This window comes from Bradysia coprophila, unplaced genomic scaffold (genome assembly GCF_014529535.1).
Source record: "Bradysia coprophila strain Holo2 unplaced genomic scaffold, BU_Bcop_v1 contig_297, whole genome shotgun sequence".
NCBI classification, from domain to species: domain Eukaryota; kingdom Metazoa; phylum Arthropoda; class Insecta; order Diptera; family Sciaridae; genus Bradysia; species Bradysia coprophila.
This window is the reverse complement of record NW_023503555.1, coordinates 7,129,492-7,155,056: the sequence shown is the minus strand read 5'-3', so window position 1 is coordinate 7,155,056 and position 25,565 is coordinate 7,129,492. Positions and strand designations below refer to the sequence as shown.

General features: G+C 35.4%; 1 protein-coding gene across 8 annotated transcripts in view; it reads right to left on the bottom strand.

Moving 5' to 3' along the window:
* Positions 1-25,565, bottom strand: part of LOC119078924 (breast cancer anti-estrogen resistance protein 3 homolog) — a 52,987-nt gene that overhangs the window by 6,228 nt on the left and 21,194 nt on the right. For 4 of the 8 annotated variants that reach the window (XM_037186664.1, XM_037186660.1, XM_037186663.1 and 1 more), the window contains 4 exons: positions 19,174-19,299; positions 18,950-19,099; positions 15,579-15,675; positions 1,591-1,906 (listed from right to left, as the gene is read on the bottom strand). In XM_037186664.1, coding sequence (XP_037042559.1) covers positions 1,591-1,906; positions 15,579-15,675; positions 18,950-19,099; positions 19,174-19,255 — 645 coding nt within the window. In that variant the 5' untranslated portion in view covers positions 19,256-19,299. Of the gene's footprint in view, positions 1-1,590; positions 1,907-14,180; positions 15,261-15,578; positions 15,676-18,212; positions 18,401-18,949; positions 19,100-19,173; positions 19,300-20,610; positions 20,755-25,565 lie in introns of those variants that run through there. The other 4 variants (XM_037186665.1, XM_037186662.1, XM_037186666.1 and 1 more) reach the window with 4 other exon arrangements.

Sequence of the window (25,565 nt, the reverse complement as noted above, 5' to 3'; positions counted from 1 at the left end):
TTGTTGGTTGAAACAATTATCACGGATTTTTCTTTTTTAAATAAAATAGCTGCCACGCAGCTAGCAAGCACTAAATAGAATGCGGGCACTTGTTAGAAATATTTAATCGGCTTTTTTTTCGTTTGTGTATTCAAGGATATGACGAGCGTTAATTAATTTTTTCACAAAAACTAAAAATTGCTGAGTCATTTCTAACCTAACCCATTTTGATTGTTAAAGCAAGAAGTGAAGCGTCATTTATTGTTTTAAGTTTGAAGAAAAGCTGTACATCATACCGTAGAACATGATCCCAAAACTCTCGACACTAAAGCCACTGACTTGTCACCGAATGGATTGTTTCCATATAAAATTCAAGGGTACAGGCGACAAGTATATCAACAGTTTTATTATCGAATCTATTACTTCATATTTTCTATAAAAAGGTTAAGAGTACGATTTCAAATCTTTTACTTCGTTTTTCTGAACATGATTTTTGCTAAAAATTAGTCAGACATTTTTCATGATTTCTCCAGTCGTCAGAGGACAGCCGTCCGCAACAAGTTAAAATTTTTACAATAATAACTATGACTATTCATTTCATAAGTTCTTCTATGGAGTTAATTTCACCTTTCTTCAAGAGACAATTTCAAAATCGTGAGAGGGAAGCTGAAAATATTTTCGAAATTTGATGTTATGCCTCTATACTATCGTGCGGCCATAATCTATGAAAAACACTCCGAAGCCCAACGATAAATCGTTTCGCCAATTAATCTAAAACCAAAACAAAGCAAATCAATTTATCAAATTGTGTACTTTCGTATCATCTCCACCATTTCCATTTACTTTTTAATATCTCACCCTCTTCGAAGCTATTACATGAAAAGCCCCCAGTGCCAAACAAAGTGACAGAATTTATCGAGAAAAATATTTTTTTCTTTTCCTTAAAGACTTTTTTCGTTATCTTCTCCAGAGGTATCGATTTTCGTTTCATTTCTTGCATTTGATTTTGTAGTTATACAAATTGATGATATATATACACAAGGCAGCAATGGCATAATGAGCCGCTTAACGGAAATACATTCATCAAACCGAATCACATAATAATTTCGAAAACGATAACCTTTCACATATATACCATTCAACGACAGATATATATTCGCTCTCATCAATCCCAGTTCTTATCCGGTATGTGTGTTTCATGAATTATACAAATGTCTCGACAAATGTATACACCGGAGAAGGGAGAAAGACAAATTGAAACGTTAATCCATGCATAAATGCTGGAATATCAACTTGTTTGACTTCAGAATTCATAAAATAAGTTTCTCGTATGTTCGGATTATGGAAGAGGAAGAGTGCTACAAACACAGTGTTCGGTAAAAAATTGCAAAAGTTTTCACTTCCACACCGACACCACTGAATATTTATAAAGTCTAACGGGAAAAAAACTTGTGAAAAACTTAAGGAAAAACTGTTTTTCATTTCTCCCGCTTTTCCTACTAAATATTCATTAGGACGGAAACGTCGTCTAAACATTTCCATGCACGCAATTCGTATGAAGTGACTTAATGCGATGTCTGAGTGGATAGTAGCAAAACATTTATGTCTCACCTTATTGATGACAAAATGTAGTATAGGTCCCTTGCTTTTGCACGTCAGCACATAGTTGCCGGGCTGCGATACACAATCTCTGATTAAAAAGTCGCCCTCCTTCAGTACGATTTCTTCGGCACGTTGTCGCGGTATTGGTCCGTGGTACCAAGCGTGCGAACGCAGATCTCTCGAATCCAGGGACAATTCCCACTCTAACGCCTTCTTCAGCGCCAACACTTCTTGGCCATTTTCCGTCGGTGTGTCCATGTCGCATAAATCATCCAAACTCTTACTTTGCTTCGTTTTGGAGTTGCTTGTGTTTAACCGCTCATATCTGGAATAGACATAAAATAGTGTTAATCATTTCTGGTCATCTGTTATCGACAAGGATGGCAAAAATGAGGGCAAAGAACTACATCTGATGCCATCTTACATAAGGCATCGTTCATAAATTCTGCAGTGCTGTCATCAAAATTAAATCTGTAAGAACTCGAGAAATACCCGTTTTGCAAAGTTAAAAGTACACTCTGCCCTTATTAAGGGGGTTGTAAATAGTTATAACTTCGCAGGGAGTGTATTTCTCGAGTTGTTTTAAAACTAATTTTGATGACAGCCTTGTTAGGTAATTTATGAATGATCCCTAACGAATCGTCTGGTTAAACGAATGAAGTTGTAGATTTAAACAACTTCCATCAAATGTGGTAACAGACTCGATGAAATTGTGCGGGTTATAAAATGTGAAAAAATGTTCCTTGGGCGGGGAAGTAAGTATATATGAAGGAACAGAGTACTTTGTCTTGAGTGATTCAATTCTACTATACAAGTACAACCTGGAATTGAAACAAACAATTTCTTTAACCCAACAAGTTTATGAATTATTCAAGTTTTCATGCCACCACCACGATTCTTGCGATGAATTTCCGAGCATCGCCACATGAATCCACTAATTCATTAATTTATTCATGCTATGTAACCCGAAAATATAATTCGTTTTAACATAGGTATACGTTATCATGGCATTCGCCTCCACTCCGTACACCGAATCGTGGTGAAATGTCGTTAGTTCATTAAGTTATAAAGTATTCGAATTGTATTAAGCATTTCCGTTTTGTATTCTGTCAATCAATGTTCGCTTTAATTCAATCATTATCAAGTTCATTCATGCATAAGTGCACGAGCTTCTCTAACACATACGCGTAATAGTGATAATGTTGTTAAAGGTCTGACAATGAAGTGAAAATTTTATTGAATGTGTAAAATAGTCGTCAGTGTTTCAAGGTGTTTACTCGATTATTTGTTGTCATCCGTGAGCTTTTGTTAAGTTTTGCTTGGTAGAGGGAAATGCCGTTTGTAAATTAAAGCTCAATTTATTATAGATTTGTGAATAAAATCAGTGTTGCCATAAAGGTTTTAAATCATTGATAACTACATAACGAGGGGATTCCAACGTAATTTATCACATGTGACGCAGCTTCCGAGAGAGCGTTTCAAACAAAAACATACAAAGAGCTACGCTAGATGTCAGAAATTACGTAAAATTTTTGAAATAGGATTTTTTGATGTATCAGAGGCATGTTCGACCCATAAAAATTGAAATGCGTCTGTCAACACTGAATTGCGGACGCCTACTTCGATTACATTTCGTCATTACTGATGTTCGATTTTTTCTGAAGCAACTTCACTGCTATGAGATTTACTGGATATTTTACCAGAGTGAAGTTAGCTAGAAAATAGAGCGCACAGAATAAAGTACTGAAGAAAACAACATTGTGGCACCTCTACAGGCCAATGAAGGTTTCCTATAATATTTAATAGACTATCGAAGCGTGTGAGGTCGCAACTCATTTCCTATCCTTTAATTTCTGTTACGCCTTGATTCGAATTGACTTTTTGTACATCAGGAGGAAGAATCTTCATCGACCTTTCGTCCATAATTACTGCGTACCAGTTCTAAATTGAAAATGTTTACGATTTCTCGATGACGATGGTTAAGATTTGACTCATTGAGATAATGCGTGGAACAGGCTAAGTTTGGCCTAACCTGACTGTGAGTCGTGAATACTTGAAATAAGTAAGGTCAGGTTCAAATTGAATCTAAATAAACCTGGACCTGAAATGAAAGATCTGGTAACTTCAGATCAGATCAGCGAAAGCCTTTATTGAGAGTAATAACCTCCACAATGTGGAGTCCATAAATAACAAGGATTACACCACTTCAAGCGTTGAGAATTCTGGAGAGCATCAAATACTCCAGAGTTAAGATTCCTTGAGTCGTGTGCTGTTGGAACTAACAGTATCGTAAATTTGCGTTCACAAAGATTTTTTGATATTCCTAGAAAGTTTATTAGCTAGGAAGAAACGCTGGACTAGACTTACAGCTAGGTGACTTCTGAAGAGTTGCGAGTTCTCAAGATGCACAATCCATCAATGTGACGGATTCGAAATTCTTGAATTTACTTACTCGAATCTCTGTAACTTTTCCATCTCTAAATTGTCTAAAAAAGTACTCTTTAAAAGTCATCGACAAAACACCACATTTAGACGAGATAATCCAGCAAAACTTAACAAGAAACGAAAATTAAAGTAATTGGAGTGTGGTGAGTGTTTAAACAGACCAACCAAATAAATTCATTAAAACGTTTTAGTTCATGCAAAGTCAATATATGCGACTATGTCTAAACAGGTCTATATGGAACGACATGCAGGTTGTATATTTGAGGGAGAATACCTCCTGTGTTATACGACAGTGTACGATGAAAACGTTCTGTTCGTGTCCCTTTGTCATTTCTGATGTGATTAAGTCTCCGTGAGTAATGAACCCTAGTTTACAAATTTTTCATTCGAAATCTCCGCAGTAACAGAGCCGACCCGACTTGGAAGCGTATGAATATATGAACATTTTGTATTATCTACCATCATCAATCGAGTTATGTCTGAATGGTCATATAATGTACACAAAGAGCGAAAATGTTCAACTGATAACATATTGTGATGTCGAAGCAAAATACACCGGGGGGGTGTAGGTGTAAAGCTACAAGGTTTGTATACGAAAAATAAATATCTTAAAGCATATGCACGTAGTAAAATTGGTCGGGATTATTGTGTCGATCCCTTTTTATGCCCGTAAAATGCAATTTGTAACATGTCAAAATATTAAATTAACGTGAAATGAGAAGTGCCAACGGATGGTTATAATGTGGGGATTTGATGACGGTCTCTTTAGTCGTTTTGTCATGGAGATTGAATGCTTGTTATTCGGGAAGTTTAAATTTTTAATCGAATCTCGAAATTATGTATTTATGAGAATTGTTTTCTCGGTGAACGTAAATGCGATGTCGGGGGAAGGTTTTCTGTTTAAAGGGGAGAATGTGTGTGCTTGAGTGACAGAAGGGAGTATATTAATAGAAAGAAATGCAATCGGTTGTAATGGCAACAGCTACAGAAGGAACAATAGAGAGAAAGGGGGAAATTTTAAATGTTGGCTTTCTAAGTGTGAGGCAGAATTTTTAGGAAATCTTGTGAGAAACTCGAATTCACGAAGCTTGAGTAGTCTACTTAGTGACAACTACTATTCTGCGAACTTATCTCGTTTGACGACAACTAGCGGTTGTTTGTATAGACAGACCTTTTTTGTATTTCAACCCACTAAATTATTAACTTTTCATAGATGAACTCACAGGTTTGAAGTCGATTATTGTCGAAGTGGCAGACCCTAAGATTGTGTAATCAATTTAGGAATTTGGAGATTTTTAGAGAACATTGGGGAAATTAGTCGGAAAATTCTTAGCAACAGTATCATCGTTCAATCCCCAGTATTATTGTTTAGTCATATTTTTAATCCCTGAAGGAATTAAATTTTTTTTAATTTTTAGCTAAGATTAAAAATCAAATCCCGAAAGAATTACCTTTTGAAAGTAATCCCCTCGGACTTAAAAATTGTAATCCCAAATTTTTACCTGTGTAGAGCCTGCGGAAGTGTGATACTAAACCGGAGACACTGCGATAAAATCTAGGTTTATTTGTAACATCAGTTTGTTTTTGTAGAGTCACACAAAGAATCTTTCTTTGAGACTAAATTTTCACAATGACGTGTGTTTTTCCTGAAGTAGCAATTTTTCATGTAGATAACTTTTCCATCAGGCTATGCCATCTGTTACTGACAGCGATGACAAAAAATCAATGAGTTGTAGGTAGCGTGGTCACATATAAATAACATTGATTTTGTGTTAAAACCAATAAAGTAAAAGATTTTGCATTAATCTCTTCACAAATACTTAGACCAAGTGAAGTAACAGACTCAATACGTTTTATTGCTGTTTACATCGTCTATCTCGTGACAAACTGACGCAGACTTTTAAACACAATGCAATTTCATTGTGTTTTTAGGAGATACGACGGTTTGTCACGAGATAGTCTCGTCTTTGGAAGGTTAACCACTCAACACTCAAGTTCTCATTCAATTCCGTTCAATAAATGAACGAACTCTATTCACATCATGTCAAAATGTAATGTGCGTTAACAAGTGTCCAATTTAAAGTTACCATTAAAACAGCCATGTCGATGGCACAAAATGTGTGTATGGTGTATACTTGCGGGACTTTAACGACATCATTAATTGTTGCATTAATTCATATTGTTATTAGAATTTTGTGTTGAGTGTGTGTGCACACAAATTGAAGCCACATTTTTATTAAATTGTTTGTGCATGCGACTGGTTTTCAAAAACATACCGAATGAAAGCGACGAAAGACCGTTTTAATCAATTAATTGAATACAATTCATTTAGAAACGAAATTGCTCGTAAAAATTGTAAAGAAACAGGGATAAGCGATTGACCATTAACTTAATTGGGAAGAGGTCATTGCATTGCATAAAGTGATGTAAACAAGAGGTTTGTATGTTAGGTGGTGGTTGTTTCTTTTCAAAACTACTTTCAAGTCATAAACTAGCAGCTCGGCTCAGACGATATACGCTCAAAATAGTAATACTGATGAAGGAACACGACAGAGTTAAAGTCAAGACAAAACCGCTACGATAATCTTATTGATCGATTTACGAGATCTATAACACAGATTGGTGGTGAAAGACAAGTGTTTAAATTAATCGCTGAGGACAGATACTCGTGCATTTTGAGTTAAAAATAATTTTCTAAAACAAAATCCTCAAAGGGATTTCAAGGACTTACTGAGGATTTTCTAGGGTTCGAAAGGATTTTTTGTCAGTTTCAACTGAATTGCATGCATTTTTACACGACTTTCAAGGATTTTCTCAAAAAATAAATGAAATTTTGAGTGCAACAGGATATTCATTGTTACATTGTTCCTTCTGATTCACCGTTTAAATGCGTAAGGAAATCAATACATCTGCTACTTCTTTTGTTCAAGGAACCAACTAGAACGTTTTGTTTCGAAATCTTTTACTTCCTTCGTTTGAACATATATCTTACTATTTCTTCTAGAAAAAATACCCTATTATGGCCGGTTTGTCTGTCTGTCTGTCTGTCTGTTCCACAAATTTGGTAGTTGTGGTAGCTCTCAGTCGGTAGTTGGTATTTTTGGTGGTTGGTAGTTTCGAGCTGGATTAACATTCAAAATTGCAAAGCCACCATGAGCATATCGACACCAGGCAAATAATAATTATTTGTTATGTGATCACCGATAGCTCACAGTTAACATTGCAATTCGAAAATTTGGTAGTTGGTAGTTGGACTACCAAGGCTATAATTGACTACCAAACGTAATTTTTGGGGAAGAGATGTTTACTATTCGAGAACTACGCACCGACTGACGAAATTATTCTACATGCTCGGCTATTTATAAATCGGAAATTTGGTAGTCGGTAGCTTTGGTAGTTGGTAGTTGCGAGATGGATTGACATTCAAAATTGCAAAGCCACCATGAGCATATCGACACCAGGCAAATAATAATTATTTGTTATCTGATCACCGATAGCTCACAGTTAACATTGCAATTCGAAAATTTGGTAGTTGGTAGTTGGACTACCAAGGCTATAATTGACTTCCAAACGTAATTTTTGGGGAAGAGATGTTTACTATTCGAGAACTACGCACCGACTGACGAAGTTATTCTAACTGCTCGCCTATTTATAAATCGAAAATTTGGTAGTCGGTAGTTTTGGTAGTTGTGAGCTGGATTGACATTCAAAATTGCAAAGCCACCATGAGCATATCAACACCAGGCAAATAATAATTATCTGTTACAGTTTGTTCATTTCATTTTTACACAGTTTCTAAAGATTGTCGATATGTCAGAGTTTTTAATGTACCCAGTCAATTAAGTTCTTCCCAAATTGCGCAATATTTGAATTAGCGATAGAAATTTTAAATTTTGCGCCAAAAATTCATAATTTGGGAAGAACTTAATTGACTGGGTACATTTAAAACTCTGACATATCTAAAACTGTGTAAAAATGAAATGAACAAACTGTATCTGATAACCGATAGTTCACAGTTAACATTGCAATTCGAAAATGTGGTAGTTTTGGTAGGTCAAATAGTTGGTAGTTCCAAACAGAAATTAGAAAAAAGACCTCACCAGGCTTTCGCCGGTCTATTCTTGTCTTATTTTCTTTCAGAGCTGAACACAACGTTTTTATATGTTTTTTCCACGAAACAAAAACCTCAATTTATTAAAACATTTTTCAAAACAAAAACAACGATGACAGTTCTGTGGAGAAAATGTCTATATTCTCCCCTGTCAAAAAAAGAGGAGACAAAATAGACATTTTCTCCCCCGAGCTGTCATTTTCTCATGACCTTTTGAGTAGAGAAAACATATGAAAAGTTATGTGTACAACTCTAGGAGAACTCTATTTTTCTCTTTAGTAAATAAATAATTATTGAATCAAACGATTTTTGTAATAGGGAAATGCTGTTTGGAAATCTCAAATGTAATGGTACACTTCAGCACATAATTACTAATGTCAACGCTATTTTTATGTGAACAAACTTCACTGTAATAACATTTCACTGATATTTTAAGTGGAGTGAAGTTAAGTCATCACAAAGTGCTGAAAAAGTAGTGGCGCCTATTTAGACCAAAGAAGGTTTCGTATACGTTAAACTCAAGATGTAAGCCATTCATAAAATGGAAGGATTGCAAGTAGTCATCAAGAAAACCAGATCGTTTAACAGCGAAGTGACTATTTGTATCCGGATGCAAACACTATTTGCACCCTGGAAAATTCAGTTTGCCAATTAGGTGTTACGACAAGGGCAAATTGATTTTTTCTTCAGCCAATAAAAACCAGGATTTGAGCAATATTTCTTAGCTCAAGGGCAAGTCTCTCTTCTGTCACTTAGAACAATGCTGTTCTGTGTTAGATTATGCATTTGATGTAATTATATTGAGTGGTTCGGTCAAGTAGTCCTAATGATTCGTAAGGACTTAGTGGCCTTAGTTATAAGAAAATGTATGAAAAGTCACTCTCCAATAAACAGCCGAAAGGTAAAGTCTCGTTTCATTGAAAGTTCGGATAAAGGACTTATCCGTAACATCCTGCAGCCAATCCACATAATCCAACAGGTTATGGGCCCAGGCTATGCTATTGCTGCTAATTCATTCGGACAAAATATCGCACGCTCGTGGTGGCGCAGGAGAAAGAAATTCGTGACGATATTTTCGAAACAATCGTGTATTGGTTGGCCATGGTATTGGTCAATGTTTCAAATCAAATGTCGCAGTGGTCAAGATGCTTTTATCACACAATTACGGAAAGCGTCGGTTGTTGAATCGATCGATGGGCAATGGCCGAAAATTAAAGATACAACGGCGGTGAAAAGTGGATGGTCGATCAATTTGATTCAAGGGAGTGAAAAACATGTTCGATTGAGTGGGAGTATCAATACAATTATATCAATGGCATCTATTTTTTTGTCAGCAAATTTATTCTTTTAGTAGCAAAATTATTTATTTCATCAGCAAATTTATTCTTTTAGTAGCAAAATTATTTATTTCATCAGCAAATTTATTTTTTTTAGCAGCAAATTTAATCTTTTTTATCAGCAAGTGTTTTAGTGTTTTGTATCAGCAAAATTAGTCTTATTTTCAGCAAACTTATTAGTACTCGAACAGCATATTTATTGCTTTCTGAGCAGCAATATTACTGACTTTAAGCAGCAAAAATAATTCTTTTGCAGCAAATCCCTGGCAGCAAATTTATTACTTTGTAGTCAGCAAATTTATTGTTTTGTAATATGCACTTTTAATGCCTTCGAACAGCAAAATTAATACCTCGAAGTTATTGCTTTTTGTCAGCAAATTTATTAGTGTTTCAATTGCAAATTTATTTTTTTATAAGTAGGAAAATTACTATCTTCAATCAGCATATGTCCCGCAGTAGGACATATAAAATTATATCACTAACACCACTAACACGAAAACGTCAACTCAACAAGCGACGAAAAGTAGAACTTTCCGTTGCCTTTATTGCGAAAACGTTGTACACAACTCGGTGATAGATCTTTTAGGCACACGATGTGTATTGTCACGCTCGACCTGCGGTATCGAGTGACAATCTACACACCTAGTGCCTAAAAAAGCATTAATCCCTCGATTTGAATGGGGCTTCGTAATTTCGCTATGCGTAATTTCTAGGATGCACACCTTTCATAATAATTTCACTTTAACTAAGTTTACGGATGGCTCGGCGTGTTAAAACGCTCTTTATGGGCAATGAATTACACAGACTAATTATTAGACGATGCGAGAAAAAAAAATTAACTCCTAAGTTACCGACACCGTTCCGGCGCCCGGCTCGCATTGCGGCCCTCCGCTTCGCTCCGGGGCAATGGGCCGGATCGCTCGGCGTGTTAAAACGCTTTTTAAGTGCAATGAAAATTGGTATCCATTTCGTAAAAAGAAATGAATTGTCCGTGTAGTGTCAATAACTATTTACGTTGACGTAAGACGTGAAATAGTAATTTTTGCAGCTAGTTGCGAAAAGTGGTAGTTTGTGTCACTAGATGTAATGTTATCAAACTTGCGAAGCGAGCGAAGCATGTGACAAAAACTACCACTTTCACAACGTGTTGCATACAACGTTTTCTGCAACCAGCTACGAAAAATGAATTTTTGAAAATTGTTACACTGCGATTATATATCTCAATAGCCGAATGGTTAGAGGTGTTGCTCGATAAGCATTGGGTTTTGGTGTCCATTTCACCACTAGTGACGAAAAGAATATATGAAAATCCATTTCACCAAAAATAGATAAAAAAATAGCTAAAATAAACAATTAATTTTGCTTATGACAAGAAATAAATCTGCTGACAAAAGTAGAATAAATTTGCTGTTGCAAATCAATAGAATTGCTGTTAAAAAATAGCTAAAATAAACAATTAATTTTGCTGATGACGAATAAATAAATTTGTTGACAAAAGTATTAACTTTGCTGATAGAAATAAATAAATTTGCTGCTAAAAAATAGCTAAAAAAATATTTAATTTTGCAGATTGCAAAAAAATAAATGTGCTGACAAAATAAGATTAAATTTGCTGCTTCAAAAAAATAAATTTTCAGACGATGAATTAAATTTGGTCACAATAGCAATAAATTTGCTGAACTAAAAGAATAAATTTGCTGATAAAAAAAATAATTTTGCTGCAAAAAAAGAATAATTTTGCTGACAAAAAAAGATTTCCCTTATATCAATTGAGTGGGAGTGTTAGATTATGCATTTGATGTAATTATATTGAGTGGTTTGGTCAAATAGTCGAAAGGTAAAGTCTCGTTTCATTGGAAGTCCGGATAAAGGACTTATCCGTAACATCCTGCAGCCAATCCACATAATCCAACATTCTGGACAAATTGATCGAAAATTTCAATTTGTTGACAAATTATTGATTTTTATAAAATTCGGAGCTAAAACTACCTACACGCTTGCAGTGCCATCGCTGATTTTTGCTGGAGTGTCGAAAACAATTCCCACAACATATTGGCCTAACAATTTGGTATCGCGTTAGAGGCAAATTGATTTTATTTTATTTGTATTAGGAAAAAAATGATTTTTCTTCTATACAAGTTAGCGTGACACTTGCTGAATCAATTTCAATACCAACTTTGAAATAGTTATTTGTTCACAGAGGGGAAAAAAGTTGGAAATTTCATTTTGGTCTTGTTCGTGGAAAGAGTGTAGCGGGAGCAACAAGTCACCCGAGAAAAGGAAATTTTCTACTTTTTCCCGAGGTCAACACAACGTTTTTCGCAATAAAAGCTCTACAACAGAATCTTCTATTTTCCAGGTCGGACACTGTTTCACATCAGAAATTCAGAATGTAAATTCCACTGGGTGCAAACAGTGTAATAAAGACTACTTGCACCCGGGTGGAAATAGCATCTACCTTTTAAGAAAGAAGGAGATGAATTATTTTTTGAAATCTTATGTATAAAAGATATAAAGAAATGTGAAGCCAAAAGAAAATTTTATAATAAAAGAAATTTCATTGTTTGACTGTATACAACTTTTGGAATGACAAAGGATGGGTTTTTCTTTGAGAGTTTCATTTCGTTTGTACATTTTATATTCAAGTTTGTCTTCTAATTGCAACAAACTTTCGTTCTAATTAAATTCATTTCGGTCCAGCTCCTATGTCACAACAATTTGTAGAAAATGAATATTTTCTTCTCAACAGCAATATTTTTCCGCATTTCCATTTATATCGCCCACATCATTACCAACAATAAGGCACACCTTCGTCCACTGTTGATGTGGTGAATGGCGATTGAATGAGTATAATTGATTATAGTTCGAATGATGTCGATATCAGAAACGCTTCAACGATTTCCTAATTAAGGTGTATTGCGTAATGATGTGACAGGCATTGAAATTGTTGTATAGAATCAACGATCAGAAGGTGGTGAGGCCAAAGATGACATTTATATTATAAGGATGATGGCTAGAAGGGTGTCAAAAACGACCTTGGTACATAATGGAATAATTAGAGCGAATGAACATCAGAAGTTTGTGGAATAATTTGTTGAGCCCGCTGACGAATCTTTGCGTAGTCTCCAGAATTTACACTATAATACGAGACTCAATATTTGAGGTGGACACTAGTAGGCAAATTTTTTTAGTCTCGCAATATGAAAGAAAGAGACCGTCCATATCCCGTTACCTTTGAAGGGTTAGCGGATAAGAAATGCGTGTTTTAAGATATAGAACAAGTGTGGACGAGGGGAGATAGTTTAGACCCTTCTCTTTTTGTCCACACTTGTTCTGAAATCTGAAAATAGTGACGATGGGATTAATGGACTGTTCCAAATAGAAAATTTGGCATACAAATTTCCGAAACTCTACGAATCCCACTAACTAGCACAGGAAAAATTCTTTGTATTGTAACTTCAATTTCATCGAGGAATTGTTTTGATAGCTCCATCTTTACCAGTCTCAACGTATACCAACACTATATAGAATTTGCAATCAGAAGTTTGTTGAAATACCTCAAGTGTACCTCAACCTTTTAGTTCAATTTCTTTAACAATTGCAATAAATACTTGTTGGTGAGGGATTCTTTTAAAAAAGAGTCTGCCGAAATCGGACGTATTTTCCATTGGACGCTTGTGTGGAAACGTAGAGGGCGCACATCTCAGTGTGGATGAATTCACTTGAAATGTGCCGAATCCTGACATTTTGCTAAACCCTAAATGTCAGCCCTTCCAAGTGGGGGCGCCGGATGTTTGGTTATTTTCCTGTACAATTGTCTGTATAACGCACGACCTTTTAAGTTTCTTTTACCTGGAGTAATTTTCATAAGAAATTTGTATGTTTTCGATTTTCAACCAACTTCCACTAGCCACTAAAGTGTCCAGAACTTTTTTCGAAAGTGTTTTCGGCTTCTAGGGATTAATACCTTTCTACACACATATAGAAAAGTCCACTGGAAAATCCGTCTGATTTCGGTAGAGTGTTTTTCAAAAGAATCCATCGGCATAAATAGTTAACTTTTTAACAGGGACAATTCCTGCGAAAAACCTTTCTCAATATTTTCTCAAATTTTCTAATATTTTCATGAAATTTCCCGCATTTTCATTTATTTAGCTTTCAGGAAAATTCTGGAAAATTTTATGAAAATGTGGGAAAATTCGAGAAATCAGTCTCTGCCATAAACAGACAGCAAATATATCGTCTATGTAATTATCTAATCTTGTACTTCTTTTGTTCAAACCATTTTCAACAGATCGATCGTTTAATTCATCTGTCTCAACATACACCTTGCTATACATAAAACCAACTTAACCTCTTGTTCAGAATTTTCTAATTACACGGTAGAGAAAAACAGAATCTGAAGTTCCTTGTGTTCACCAGACCCTACCCTTTACAACACAACGTTTCGTTGTTGAGAGAAATAAAACCAAAGTTCGATAAAAGTCATAAATTCACCATACACTCGCATTCGATCGAACAACTCATCATATTATTTAATATCCAACTAAAAGAAGAAGGATCTGCACCGAATAAAATTTCGTCGAAAAAATGTCCGAACTGGGCGTTGAATTTGTTGCAATAATAATAAAATAAAAATTGCCCCGTATTATACACACAGTTCGCCCGCTTTCTATACGCTAGTTTCGGCAGTGAAAAATACACACCTTATTCCCAAACGTTTTTCATCCGAATATAGTGGTTGTGATAGTATCCAATCGATATAATCCAAAAAAAAACATCGTTCACACACATTCAATTCGAGCGCTTTTTCTACCCGTTTTTTTTAGATTTATGTGAAACTTTAATCCTTTTAATTAAACGAAATGGAATTTACCAACAAGAACGAATCACAGGCAAAATAAGTGAGCCAACCACTCGTTTCGTTTTTTTATTTATCCCAACAGCACAAAATTACATATTTTTAACGACATTCCCGGAAAAACAACATTGTACCACTTTTTGTTTGAAAACCACTTTTGTTATAATATAGGTAGCTGCTACACACTGAAGAGAGAGAAATTTGCATCACAAACGCCCTTCCCTAATTTTGGCCTTTTCCTCTTTTTGTTGTTGTTGTTCATCCAGATTCAAAAACTGAGAATCATTGTGAACCCCGAGAAACGTTAACAAAGAACTTGGTCACCACTTAACTCATTAATAATTCAATTGTCGATGGTATCTTTGTACTGTTACCAAACGTGATCGAATAATTACCAAATCGTCATATATAATGACTCAACCGCGTTCGTATATCAAATTCAACTACTAGACATTCAGTCTTTCCGATTGAAGATTGCACGCACTGTAAGTAAACTCTTCATATCGATATTAATTTCACATACGAAAGAGATGATACTCCGTGTTTGACGATTGTTTTGGTACTGTTTCAGTCAATTGTAGAGTGGATTAGTACCGCACAAAGTATGAATCAAAATCAAAAGAGAGGAAAACGACTATGATATACGGGTGGTTGATGGGTTCGATTTCGGGAGTAAAAGGAATAGTAAACTTGCCGTAGGATTTACACACTTTTACGACGGGTATAGTAAAAGGAAAAGAAGAAAATTTTGAATGGCAAAAAAAATGACGGTCACATTGTTTGTTTACACCGTTTGAATGTTTAAACTCGATACGAACTCTGTTATTTAGCTCACACCGATGATTTTATTCAAATTTCAGCGACACAATTCAACCAGATCAAATAGTATGAACATAGTTCATAAATTCACATGTTACCGTCTTTCCGATCCCGACCAAACTAACCCCTGATAGTATATTGATCGAAAACAATACGCATTGCGCATACCCCAAAAATGTTTTATACTTTTCGAGAGAAGACAGATGTGAATAACCTTTTTGGATTAAAGTTTTTTTTTCTTTCTTCTTTCTTCTTTCATTCGGACTTTGCATTTTCAATAAAACGAAGAAGACATGAGAAACGCGGACCTTTAAATGCAATTGAATGTTTTGGTATAAAATTTCAATGTCATTTGTATTACGCATTTTTATTGGATATTGTGGATTAAGTTACGAGATAAAGAAAAATGATTTATTTTACTTACATTGGCTGTTCATCTTTTCGTTGCTCAGGTACCACCGCCAAACTATAGCGCTGATTTCGTCGTTGAGACAGTTGGGATTTTGAAGATTTATTTGTACCTGGAACGAATTGTTTTTTTTTCGTTTAAATTTACGTTTCAATTTAATTTTTTTATTCTTTAATGAGGTAGCTGGAAAAATATTGTTAGCTAGAAAGAATACCACAAAAACCTCAAAAGAGGAATAGGTGACGCCAGTTACTTTAATTTAAAGTTCCAAAACATTTTGTGACGCAAATTCGTTGAAAAGATTTTTTGGTTAAAATTGCGTGATATCACAGCACTGCTACTAGCATGAACATTGAATTGACAAGTGTCAAATTTGGAGGCTTTAGTGATACGAGCTACTGCTTAGGATTGTTTGTTTTGTATGTTTTAACTCATACAACGAAAGCAAGTCATAATAATGTACAACAGAAACGCTTTGCCTACTGTGAATTCATCAGCCTCCGAATATTTTATATGTTCATGCTAGAAGCAGGGCTGTGGTGATATAGATCATCTTCAAGTTACGGTACTTTCAAACGTAACCTCAGATAAAGTTGTGTTTCATTTAACCCAAACTTTTATGTCAAAAAAGAGCTGCCATTTGAGGAACAAATTTAAAATCCTGTTTAAAAAAAAAAGAACGAGCAATAGGCGACGGTTCCAAATCTTTCGTTCAAATGACATTATTTTTAACGTGGATGGCAGTTCTTAACGTGGATGGCATTTCAAACGGCCTTGAAGATGATCTATCAAATGCTTTGGAAGTTTAGAAGTAACTGGCGCCACTTATTCGACGTTTGAGGTTTTTGTGGGATGTCAGTTATTTTGGAAGTGGTTTGGGTCAATGAAAGTGTAAAACAGGTATGGTCTATTGTCCGCACGGAGGACATGAAAATTTGATTTTCGTACTTAAACGCACTCATATTATTTTGACATAAAATGTGAGTGCGTTTAAGACGAATTCGCCGATCGACCATACCTGTTCTAGACTTTCATTGGTTTGGGTAAAGTTTAGCATTAAGGCTCTTTGTTGTAAGGCTCATTTTGAGACATAATACAGAAAATTTACGAAACCTAAACTTTTATAGTAGAACTTTTGTTAGCCGTTCCTTCCATTCATTTGAAACATGTAATTCCAACATCCATTTCTCATACCAGGAATGCCAAAAGTCCAGAAGGTACTCAAAATTTTTTGAAAAATTCTGACAACAGCGAAGATGATGGGCCATCAGAAGTGACGGAATTTAGGAACTAGCCCACTACTACAACTTAATAATCCCAAAAGTCGAAAAGTCTTAAAAGGATAGACAAAACCTGAAAATTCCTTGAGTTTTCGCTTGGGAAAGATGGTGGAAACAGTCTAATACCACCTCGACTATACCAAATCCAGACAAGAAAACCCAGAAAAAAAACCTTAAAAATCCTAGAATTATCGGGAGTGAAGCACGAGAAAATCGTTTTGTCCCGAAAAAGTCATACTTTTCAACATCGTTAAAATATGAATTTGGTAATTGACAATTCTGGATTTTTTTTGTAATTTGAGCAGTTTTTGGTAGATTGTGGAAATTTGGAGAAAAAAATACAAAAACAGGCCAACAGAAACAACAGAATCTAGACAAAATGCATCTGTTAGTCACAACGACTACAAAATAAATTAAATTAAACAAGCAAAGTAACAGATTTAGGCCATTCTCTGTGTAAAACGTTATTGTGTGAAAAAGCAGTTTCAATGAAAGTGAATTTGTGCAGATTTGTAAGAATTTTGAAAAATAAGTAGTAGAGAAGTGAATTGTGATTCCCCATTTGGGAAGCATTCACTGAGGAAGTATTAATCAAGCGCGCACAATCATGGTTTGCAAGACTTGTGCAACTTCGAAGCCACAGATACTGTTGACTATAATCAAGCTCTTACGTTTATCCAGATTATCCAGAACGACTTGTTCAGGAATTTTGTCGAACCGACCACTATAATTTGATTGGTTTAGAGACCTTATTAATAGAAGCTAGGGGCTACTTCATATCTCGCCTAAATGATGCTAGACATATAAATACAAATTCATCGTATTTGAATTAGGTCACTAAATACACTGCAACTACCTAAATTATAAAGATTACGTGACCTTCAGGACGTTACCAATGCGATAAAATCGGTAGAAAATTCCATGTGGAATTTTCTGTCACAAGAAGCAAACCTGGGTCATTTTGGTGGAAGGTCAGTACGCAGTCATCACTGCCGTTACAATTTGCTCCGGGTAGAACAAGAATCATTAAACATATTAAGTTTTCAATCGAACGTTGACCACAAACTTCCCTCCAACCGAAGTTTTTCTTTCAACCCACGCCTTCAATCCATCAATATTTATTTTACATGCTTATGAGTTCCTTAGAGTCAAAAGTGGATTATTGCAAGAGAACATAAAACAAGAGAATTGGTTTAGGAGGTAACAGGATGTAAAATCCATTTCAGACTCGGCTTCTTTAGGCACGTGTGATTACTCCACTCGCCTTCGGCTCGTTCCGCAAACCTAACACTTGCCTAAACAAATATTTACAAACAGTGACGTAACATACAATCACGCTATAACTAATTTCAGATCATTTTTCCTTTACCTTTTCGTATGCCTTTCGACATGCAGCAAAAGTACTGAAAGGAACAACTTGGTAGATATGGTCCGTGATAGCGAGTAATTTTCATTTTCATTTATTTTCAATCGAACACCCAAAATAAAAACGATTACGACGATAATTTAACACTTCATCACCACCGAATACAAAAATTGAATTGCAATTTCGACTTTGAATTATTTTCTCCGAACGGCGACAAATGGATTATGCAAATAAATTATCATCGATCCAACAAACAACTGAATGAGGCTTGAAATCAATTTGTAATTTAGTATACGTCTGAACCGAAGAGAATTGGTTACGTCACACAGATCTGATTTAAATAACGATGCAATTTTAATCAATTAGCAAACTGAAAAGGTTTCGGTTTGGTATTACGTTTTTGTTTTCTGCAGAAAGATAGTATAATTGACCCGGTCAGTAACAAAGGAAAAACACCTAATAATGAACCGATTTTTAACTAATCATCATCTGTTATCGCCATCAACGTCAGAAATAAGCAGTGAACTCTGGTTATTGTGACTTTATATAGCACAACATTTGCATGACCAAAAGAAGTAAAAAATTTTGTATAAAATATGCATCGAAACGTTAAACACATGAAGTAATAGATTATAATGCTTGCAACACGCTTTCAGTTTGTAAATTGTTATAGAGTTAATTCTCCCATGTATCACCCGTACATCCCATTTACATACGATTATTTTCTGACTGTAACTTACCAGTACCTCCTCTTTGATGTTTATCACGTAACGCAACCAAACTGGAAACGATTCGAGCTCGATGTGCAGAATTTCGAATACCCAACTGTTTTATATCAGCTTCATCGTAGAACATAAGCTCTTCGACTCCAAGAAACTTTGAAAAGCTCTCTGTTCGGATAGAAGAAAAAATAACAAAACACTCAGAACTTTCGAAGTCTGTGTACACAAGTCAATGATGTTACCTTCGTACTGTTGTAAATCCAAGACGACAAGCCAAGCTTTTATGTCTAAATGATGCGGTGGAGCGACCATTATCGGTGCCATTTTTTGTTTGTTCAGTGTAGCAAATCGGAAGCTCCAGGCAACACCTGAAAATTTATCGGAAAATTTGTTGAAGCTTTTGATTGTAAGGTTTTCTTTGAGTACGTTTTTGGTTTGCAGACGAAATAAATTGAGTTGTTTTGGTGATGATAAATGATTCAGTGAGTTGTGTAGAGTGCAGAGACAATTTATGCCATTTATCATGTCGAATGGAATGGCACAAGAAATCGGTAGATAATACGAAGATGTGCAATTGAATTGATTATAGTTTTCTGTTATCAGCCAACAGTTTGAAAATTTCTCATTTTTTGTGACTTCTTGAGAGATCATTGAGAGATCACAGAAACCGTGTTTGCGAAGAACGAATTCTGTTCTATGGTTTTCAGCGTACTATCTTTCTGTAGAGAACCTGAAAAAGAATTCAATTTTCCTCAATGTTCAACATTGGCACAATGACTTGAAGTACTAGACTAAAAATTGAAAAATCATGTCCTTGATTCAAGCATTATGCAAGGATAACCCTTATACAAAAATTTGCCCATAATTTCGGGGGCCAACCTTTGACTTCCCCAAAGTTTACAGCCTTGGTATAATGTACCACTGTACTTATGCGAATGACGATTGAAAATAAAAAATCAAAAGTCATATCAGTGTAGATCACAAAGGCTGTGGCATCCACATTTCTCTGTAGAGCCATCTAAATTTATTACAGTTTATACGACAATTCCAGTTAAGAGAGACAAATTATTTTCTTCGAGTTGTCCTTACACACAGCCTTAACCTGTTCTTTCAGAACCTTGACTATAGTCCTTTCTAATGGTACGAGATTAAATGACAGAATGAGATATCGTAAACTCTAGTTGACTCGTTCCATCGAGAAGTTACATTTGATTATCTCGTTGGCATACTGTTAAATCGAATGAATTAAAAGATTACTCGTCAATCTGTTCAAACCCATCAGTCTCACTGGAACATTATTTTAATCGAGTCATGAAAATCTGAAAAGTTTAACTTTTAAGCACTAATGACAATCTTAGCACGGCTGGTAAAGGTTCAGCCCATCAGGCTACTTATTCCAGTTTAAATGAAATCGTGAAAAACCTTGGAAAATTCTCACAGTCCATCAAACTTATTGGTCAATATAAATCAAAATCAGTGATAAGATAGCACAAAACACACAAATAAGTCATATCAGTCGCGTGGAAAAGCTATCGAGTATAACATTTCCATTTCAGCTAGAAATTGGAATGCACGTACGATAATGTGGATGTGTCCGTGTGGCATCAATATCTTTGTTCATGATTCCATCACTACTCTCTCTAATTCCATCGAAAAAATCTCATGCACAAGCTCCACACCTGTTACGTATGTACCAGGAATTCCACTGATTCAACACAAATAATGTTTTCGTAAAGGTAATTGCATATACAATCACTTCATGTATAGGACATGATATGTCTAAAACCCACAATATCTAGTCTATGAATTTTGTATAACACCTTACAGCAGATATTTTGCAACTAAATCATGGTTTAACCACAACATTGTGTTTCAGGCCAGACAAAAAGCCCATATGTTACGGAGAGTTATTAGTATAAAACAAGATTAGCATTTTTTTTATCTATCGTCATACTTTTCCACCGCGTCAAATATATTATAAATTGAGTTGAGAGAGGCAAAAAAAATGAAGCATCGAAAGCCGAGTGTTTTTTGTGCGTTTTTTTCCCTTCTTCTACGCACTCATTGATAGATACATTTATCTTTTTATTTAAATGTTTTGATATGACAAACAAAGGTGATGTTGTGTGTTAGTGTATGATTTGGTTAAATATTTGAGATAACCAAACCATTCAATAAATCGATAATTGAGCCGAATACATAGGCGACAATATTAATGGTTGTTTGATGCATGACGTTATAATAAAGTGGAACGGCGTGATAATCGCTTGCGGATGTATAATGCATAAGTGAGCTGAATCATGCATCAGAATCAATAAATCTATCAGTAGCTTTGCTAGTACTGACATTATTGTACACTACGAAAGACAAAACAGTACTCTAGAAAAAGCTGACAGAGAAAAAAAAAACGGACCTAAGCATCTGTTATCAACCTAGACGACAAAACTAATAATCTGATAATCTAGCTGATGCGACTTTATATTGCAAAAAGTGTGTTAAAACAAACGAAGTAAGAGATTTTGAAAGAATCGGATGAATATACCTCAATCAAAACAAGTAACAGACCCGATAACTCCCAGATAATTTATTTATTTTATTCGGAATAATCATCGACAGCATGTTTGCCAACTGATGATGAACGATTACAACGATTAACAATCAAACTCTTAAAAATTATAAACAACAAATGAAACCTGACGAAACTTAGAACGAAAACCAACTATCACTACAAAAAACTTGAATAAGAAAAATAACGATCGCGTCTTACAGTGAACGACATCTCAAATGTCTCACTGTCAAATTTTTCTGAGAATTTTATTGTGTCATTGCATATTCACAATGACATTCTCTGAAAGAAATGACAGTGAGACATTTGAGATGTCGTTCACTGTAGCAATACTGAAACCAATCTTCATCCAACTACCCGGCTATGGTATCAGAAAGCATATGAGCCAACAGCGAATTTCAGTTCACAATCAATTGACAGAGACTTGATCAAACGGCGATACGTGACCCTATTGGCTTGCGGGTCAACTAAACGACTAAAATTGTTAAAAATCCTGGACAAATTGCAAACCGGCTCGAAAAAGCCGTAAAACGTGCGATGAGTCGGAACGTGCAAACACTCATGAAAACGAACTTTAAAGCGAGGTCGAAAGCATCAATACGACCGCTGAGAAGATCATGCACGAAAAATGCGCACAGATTTAGCCTTCGCCTCGACAGAGTCTCGATCCCGAGAGTCTTACACCTAGACACATAGGAGGGAAGCCTGTAATTAGCGTCTCTCCTAACAGTCCTACGGAGGGCATAAATGACAAAGTTCTTTTGTATCGACTCGACCTTGGCTACTCTGTCGGTTTGCCAGGGATACCATACAACCGAGGCATACTCAAGATGCGAGCGAACGAGTGCACAGTAGACACTAACAAGCGCTCGCTCAAGTTGGTAAAGCCGTAACACATTCGTTTCATGAATCCAAGCATCGAATACGCTTTCGATACAACATATTCAAAGTGAAAATTAAACTAATTTAATTTAAATAACCTGAGGAGATACGCTAGCCGTCTGTGTGTAAGTTTAGGCCCTAGTGTGTTTACAACCGATGAACTTAAGATTTTATGAGCGGGGTGACAGCCTGAAAACTAATGTTGATTAAACTTCATGCCACTAATCAAGGCCACAGTTAAGACAAAGACTGATTGAAGATGAACATTTAACTCATATAGTGAGTCTACTTAATTGGTTTTCTCTCATTTTAAATTCATTAATAAGTGTTCATTTGAATGCATTTACCGTCGATTCTGAAAAACCGGGAAACGGGAAAAACGGTAAACGAGAAAAAATTTACCGGGAAATGGTTAACCGGTTAACCGGTTTTTCCCGGTTTTTAATTTCCCCGTTACATTCCATATTCATTATACATAAAGTCATTGCTCCCATCAAGGTCCCCAAATTGACTTTCGAAAAATGAACCGCTCCTGTCTGGCTACTTTACCATGTCGTGGACCAATCATAGGAAATTTATGAAAGGACGTTCGGAGTTTTCTTTTTCTCATTTTTAGTAGTGGGCCCTTGTCACAAAGTCTCATATTTGGCCAAACGTGTAAAGTGTTCTAAAAGTGTCTAAAAGTGTTCTAAAAGTTTCTGTTCCTTAATGGAACAAAATCAATGTTGAAATGTGGCGTTCGAAACAAATATTGGGCCTGTGACAGGCCGCCTGTCCCCTGTCACAATTTAGGTCCATCCTCTTTGGCCGTCTTTGAACGATCCCTAGGTGGTCATTAAGTGGCTCTATGGAGTTCTGGACGCAGTTTTTGGTGGAACTACAAAAATTTACAAAATATTTAGAGGTGATCTACCGTGCAACGCATAACAATCTTAGAGAGGCGAATTTGTAAGAGAAAATATACGAAATTCTCTCACAAATTCACCTCTCTAAGGTTTTTTAGCGTTGTATGGTAGTGCAGAATGTAGGTTTTCCAATTGTTTACATCTTTTCCCCAAATTGCTCGAAAAATTTTTTAGAAAAAATATGTGAAAATTGAGAAAAAGAGGGAAAATTTTGAATAAAATTGGGAAAATCATTTTACGGCTGGTACAAAACAATGATGTTCCATTATACGTTTAAACGACAAAAGCTGATCACATTTAGTCTTTTTCCAATCTAGATCTACGTAAAAACAATCACATGCCATTCAGGTTACTTTCGTAATCTTTTACAAGATCTTTTACTGTTTCCATGGTGTATCTTCTTATCTGAATGTCTGAATCATATCAATTAAAAAAAATGTTGACGTGAGTTTTAACACAGACGATTATCTCGATAACATTTAACATAAAGAACCTGACGATCTCGTAAAATGATTGAACTTGATATCCAACCAGCATCAAAAAGGTGATTTAATTAATTTTTTTTTGTCTTGGTTTTATGTAGTTGAATTGATTCGATAAGAATGCGAGCATCATTTCAATATAAAATAATATGCATGCGATATACGAGAACGAACTGAAATTGTTCCGTTTCGATAAAAATTAATTCTGATATGACGTGCGTAATACGAAACGACAGGTCATGCACTCGGTATTTTATGAACGAATGAGAAAAAAAAATGAACAAATCCACGACGATATAGACCTCGCGATAAACCAATTACAATTTTATTTATTTTAATAATTTTTCAGAACAAGAACACAGAAACACATTGGTGAGCACAGAATGTTATGTACTCCCAAGGACGTCCACATTTCTTATATCATTTCAATATATTTGCTTAAGTGTTTTTCAAACAATTTAAAGAGAGAGAAAAAAATCGTTATCTCTGTTGTAGGTAGGTATTATACACGACTGCCAGCAACATCTTTTTATCTTAAATTATAAGAATGTAAAATGCATGTTAGCGTATAATTACATGGACATCGTTTACTGATTTCGGTTGGTTATTTTTTGTACGTTTCACTGCTTTAGGCTATCAGAAATGTTCATCTGTCGTTTACATTAGGTTTTTGTCTGTACCAAAAGTTATCTAGTTGTACCTGTGTGTACATGCCTATCTTAATCTTAATGTCATGAACTCGGTAATCGATTTAAAACAAAAATGGGCAACTAGTTGTGCGGAATTAACATTCGAAAGTACATGAGGTAGGACGGGTCGATACTTTTGGAAACGAAAATAAAGAGCAGTTTAATGCAGGACCTTGTGTCGAAAAAAGTGGCTTGTTTTGTCTTAGAACCTGACCTACTTATTCCCACTAATTCCTTATTGTACCAAAGTTCTTGAGATTGGGAGACGGTGGACCATATTACTTATTTTTAGGAACTGACATGTGGTCTCGCCCGTGGTGGCCTCAAATAAGTCATAAATCCAGAGGTTAATCGACAAGAATTGGGAAAAACCTATAAAACAGACAGTTTCTGGAGAAGTCTTGTCACACAGAAAAGCTTTCTATCAAAATGTATTGAGTTTTCATCATGTGAATCATCAATTTAGTCCAAAGTCCTGTTTTTATCAGAAATGAAGAAGAGGTAAAATGCTTGTTCTTTAATAAAAGTACCTCAATTCACAAATCGATGTAGGAAACACTTGAAAAATTATTGGAACATACATGAGTTAACAAGGTTTTATCTTGCGGTCTATCCTGCAGGATTTTGTCCGGTAGGTACAAATCAGAAGTTCAGAAATTTCACCCACAAAAACTATCTTCCATTTTACGGAGAAAAATTGTTTCCGTAACTGTTCATGCCTAAGAACATGGGACAAAAAAGGATATGATCAAACATAAAGCCCACGCAATTCCATAGGAGATCATACTAGGTTAGTGATAAAGAAAGTCCTTGTCAAAGCATGAATGTAGACCTAATTTTCTGTTCAATGTGATAAGCACGTAGGTTACAGCGTACAACGAATCATACAAATCCAGTCTGTATCCTGCAGACAACTGTGTCATCTGTTATTAACAGCAAGGACAAAATAAGCATTGGATTCTGGATGTTAAAACTAATGAAGTAAAAGATTTTGTATCAAACACCTGCACACATCATAAGAAGTAATAGGTTCGATGATTTTACAGGCGTCTGTGAAAGGTTAAATACGTAACAACGTAGGCTCTACAAAGTCAATTTTTGTGAGTCAGC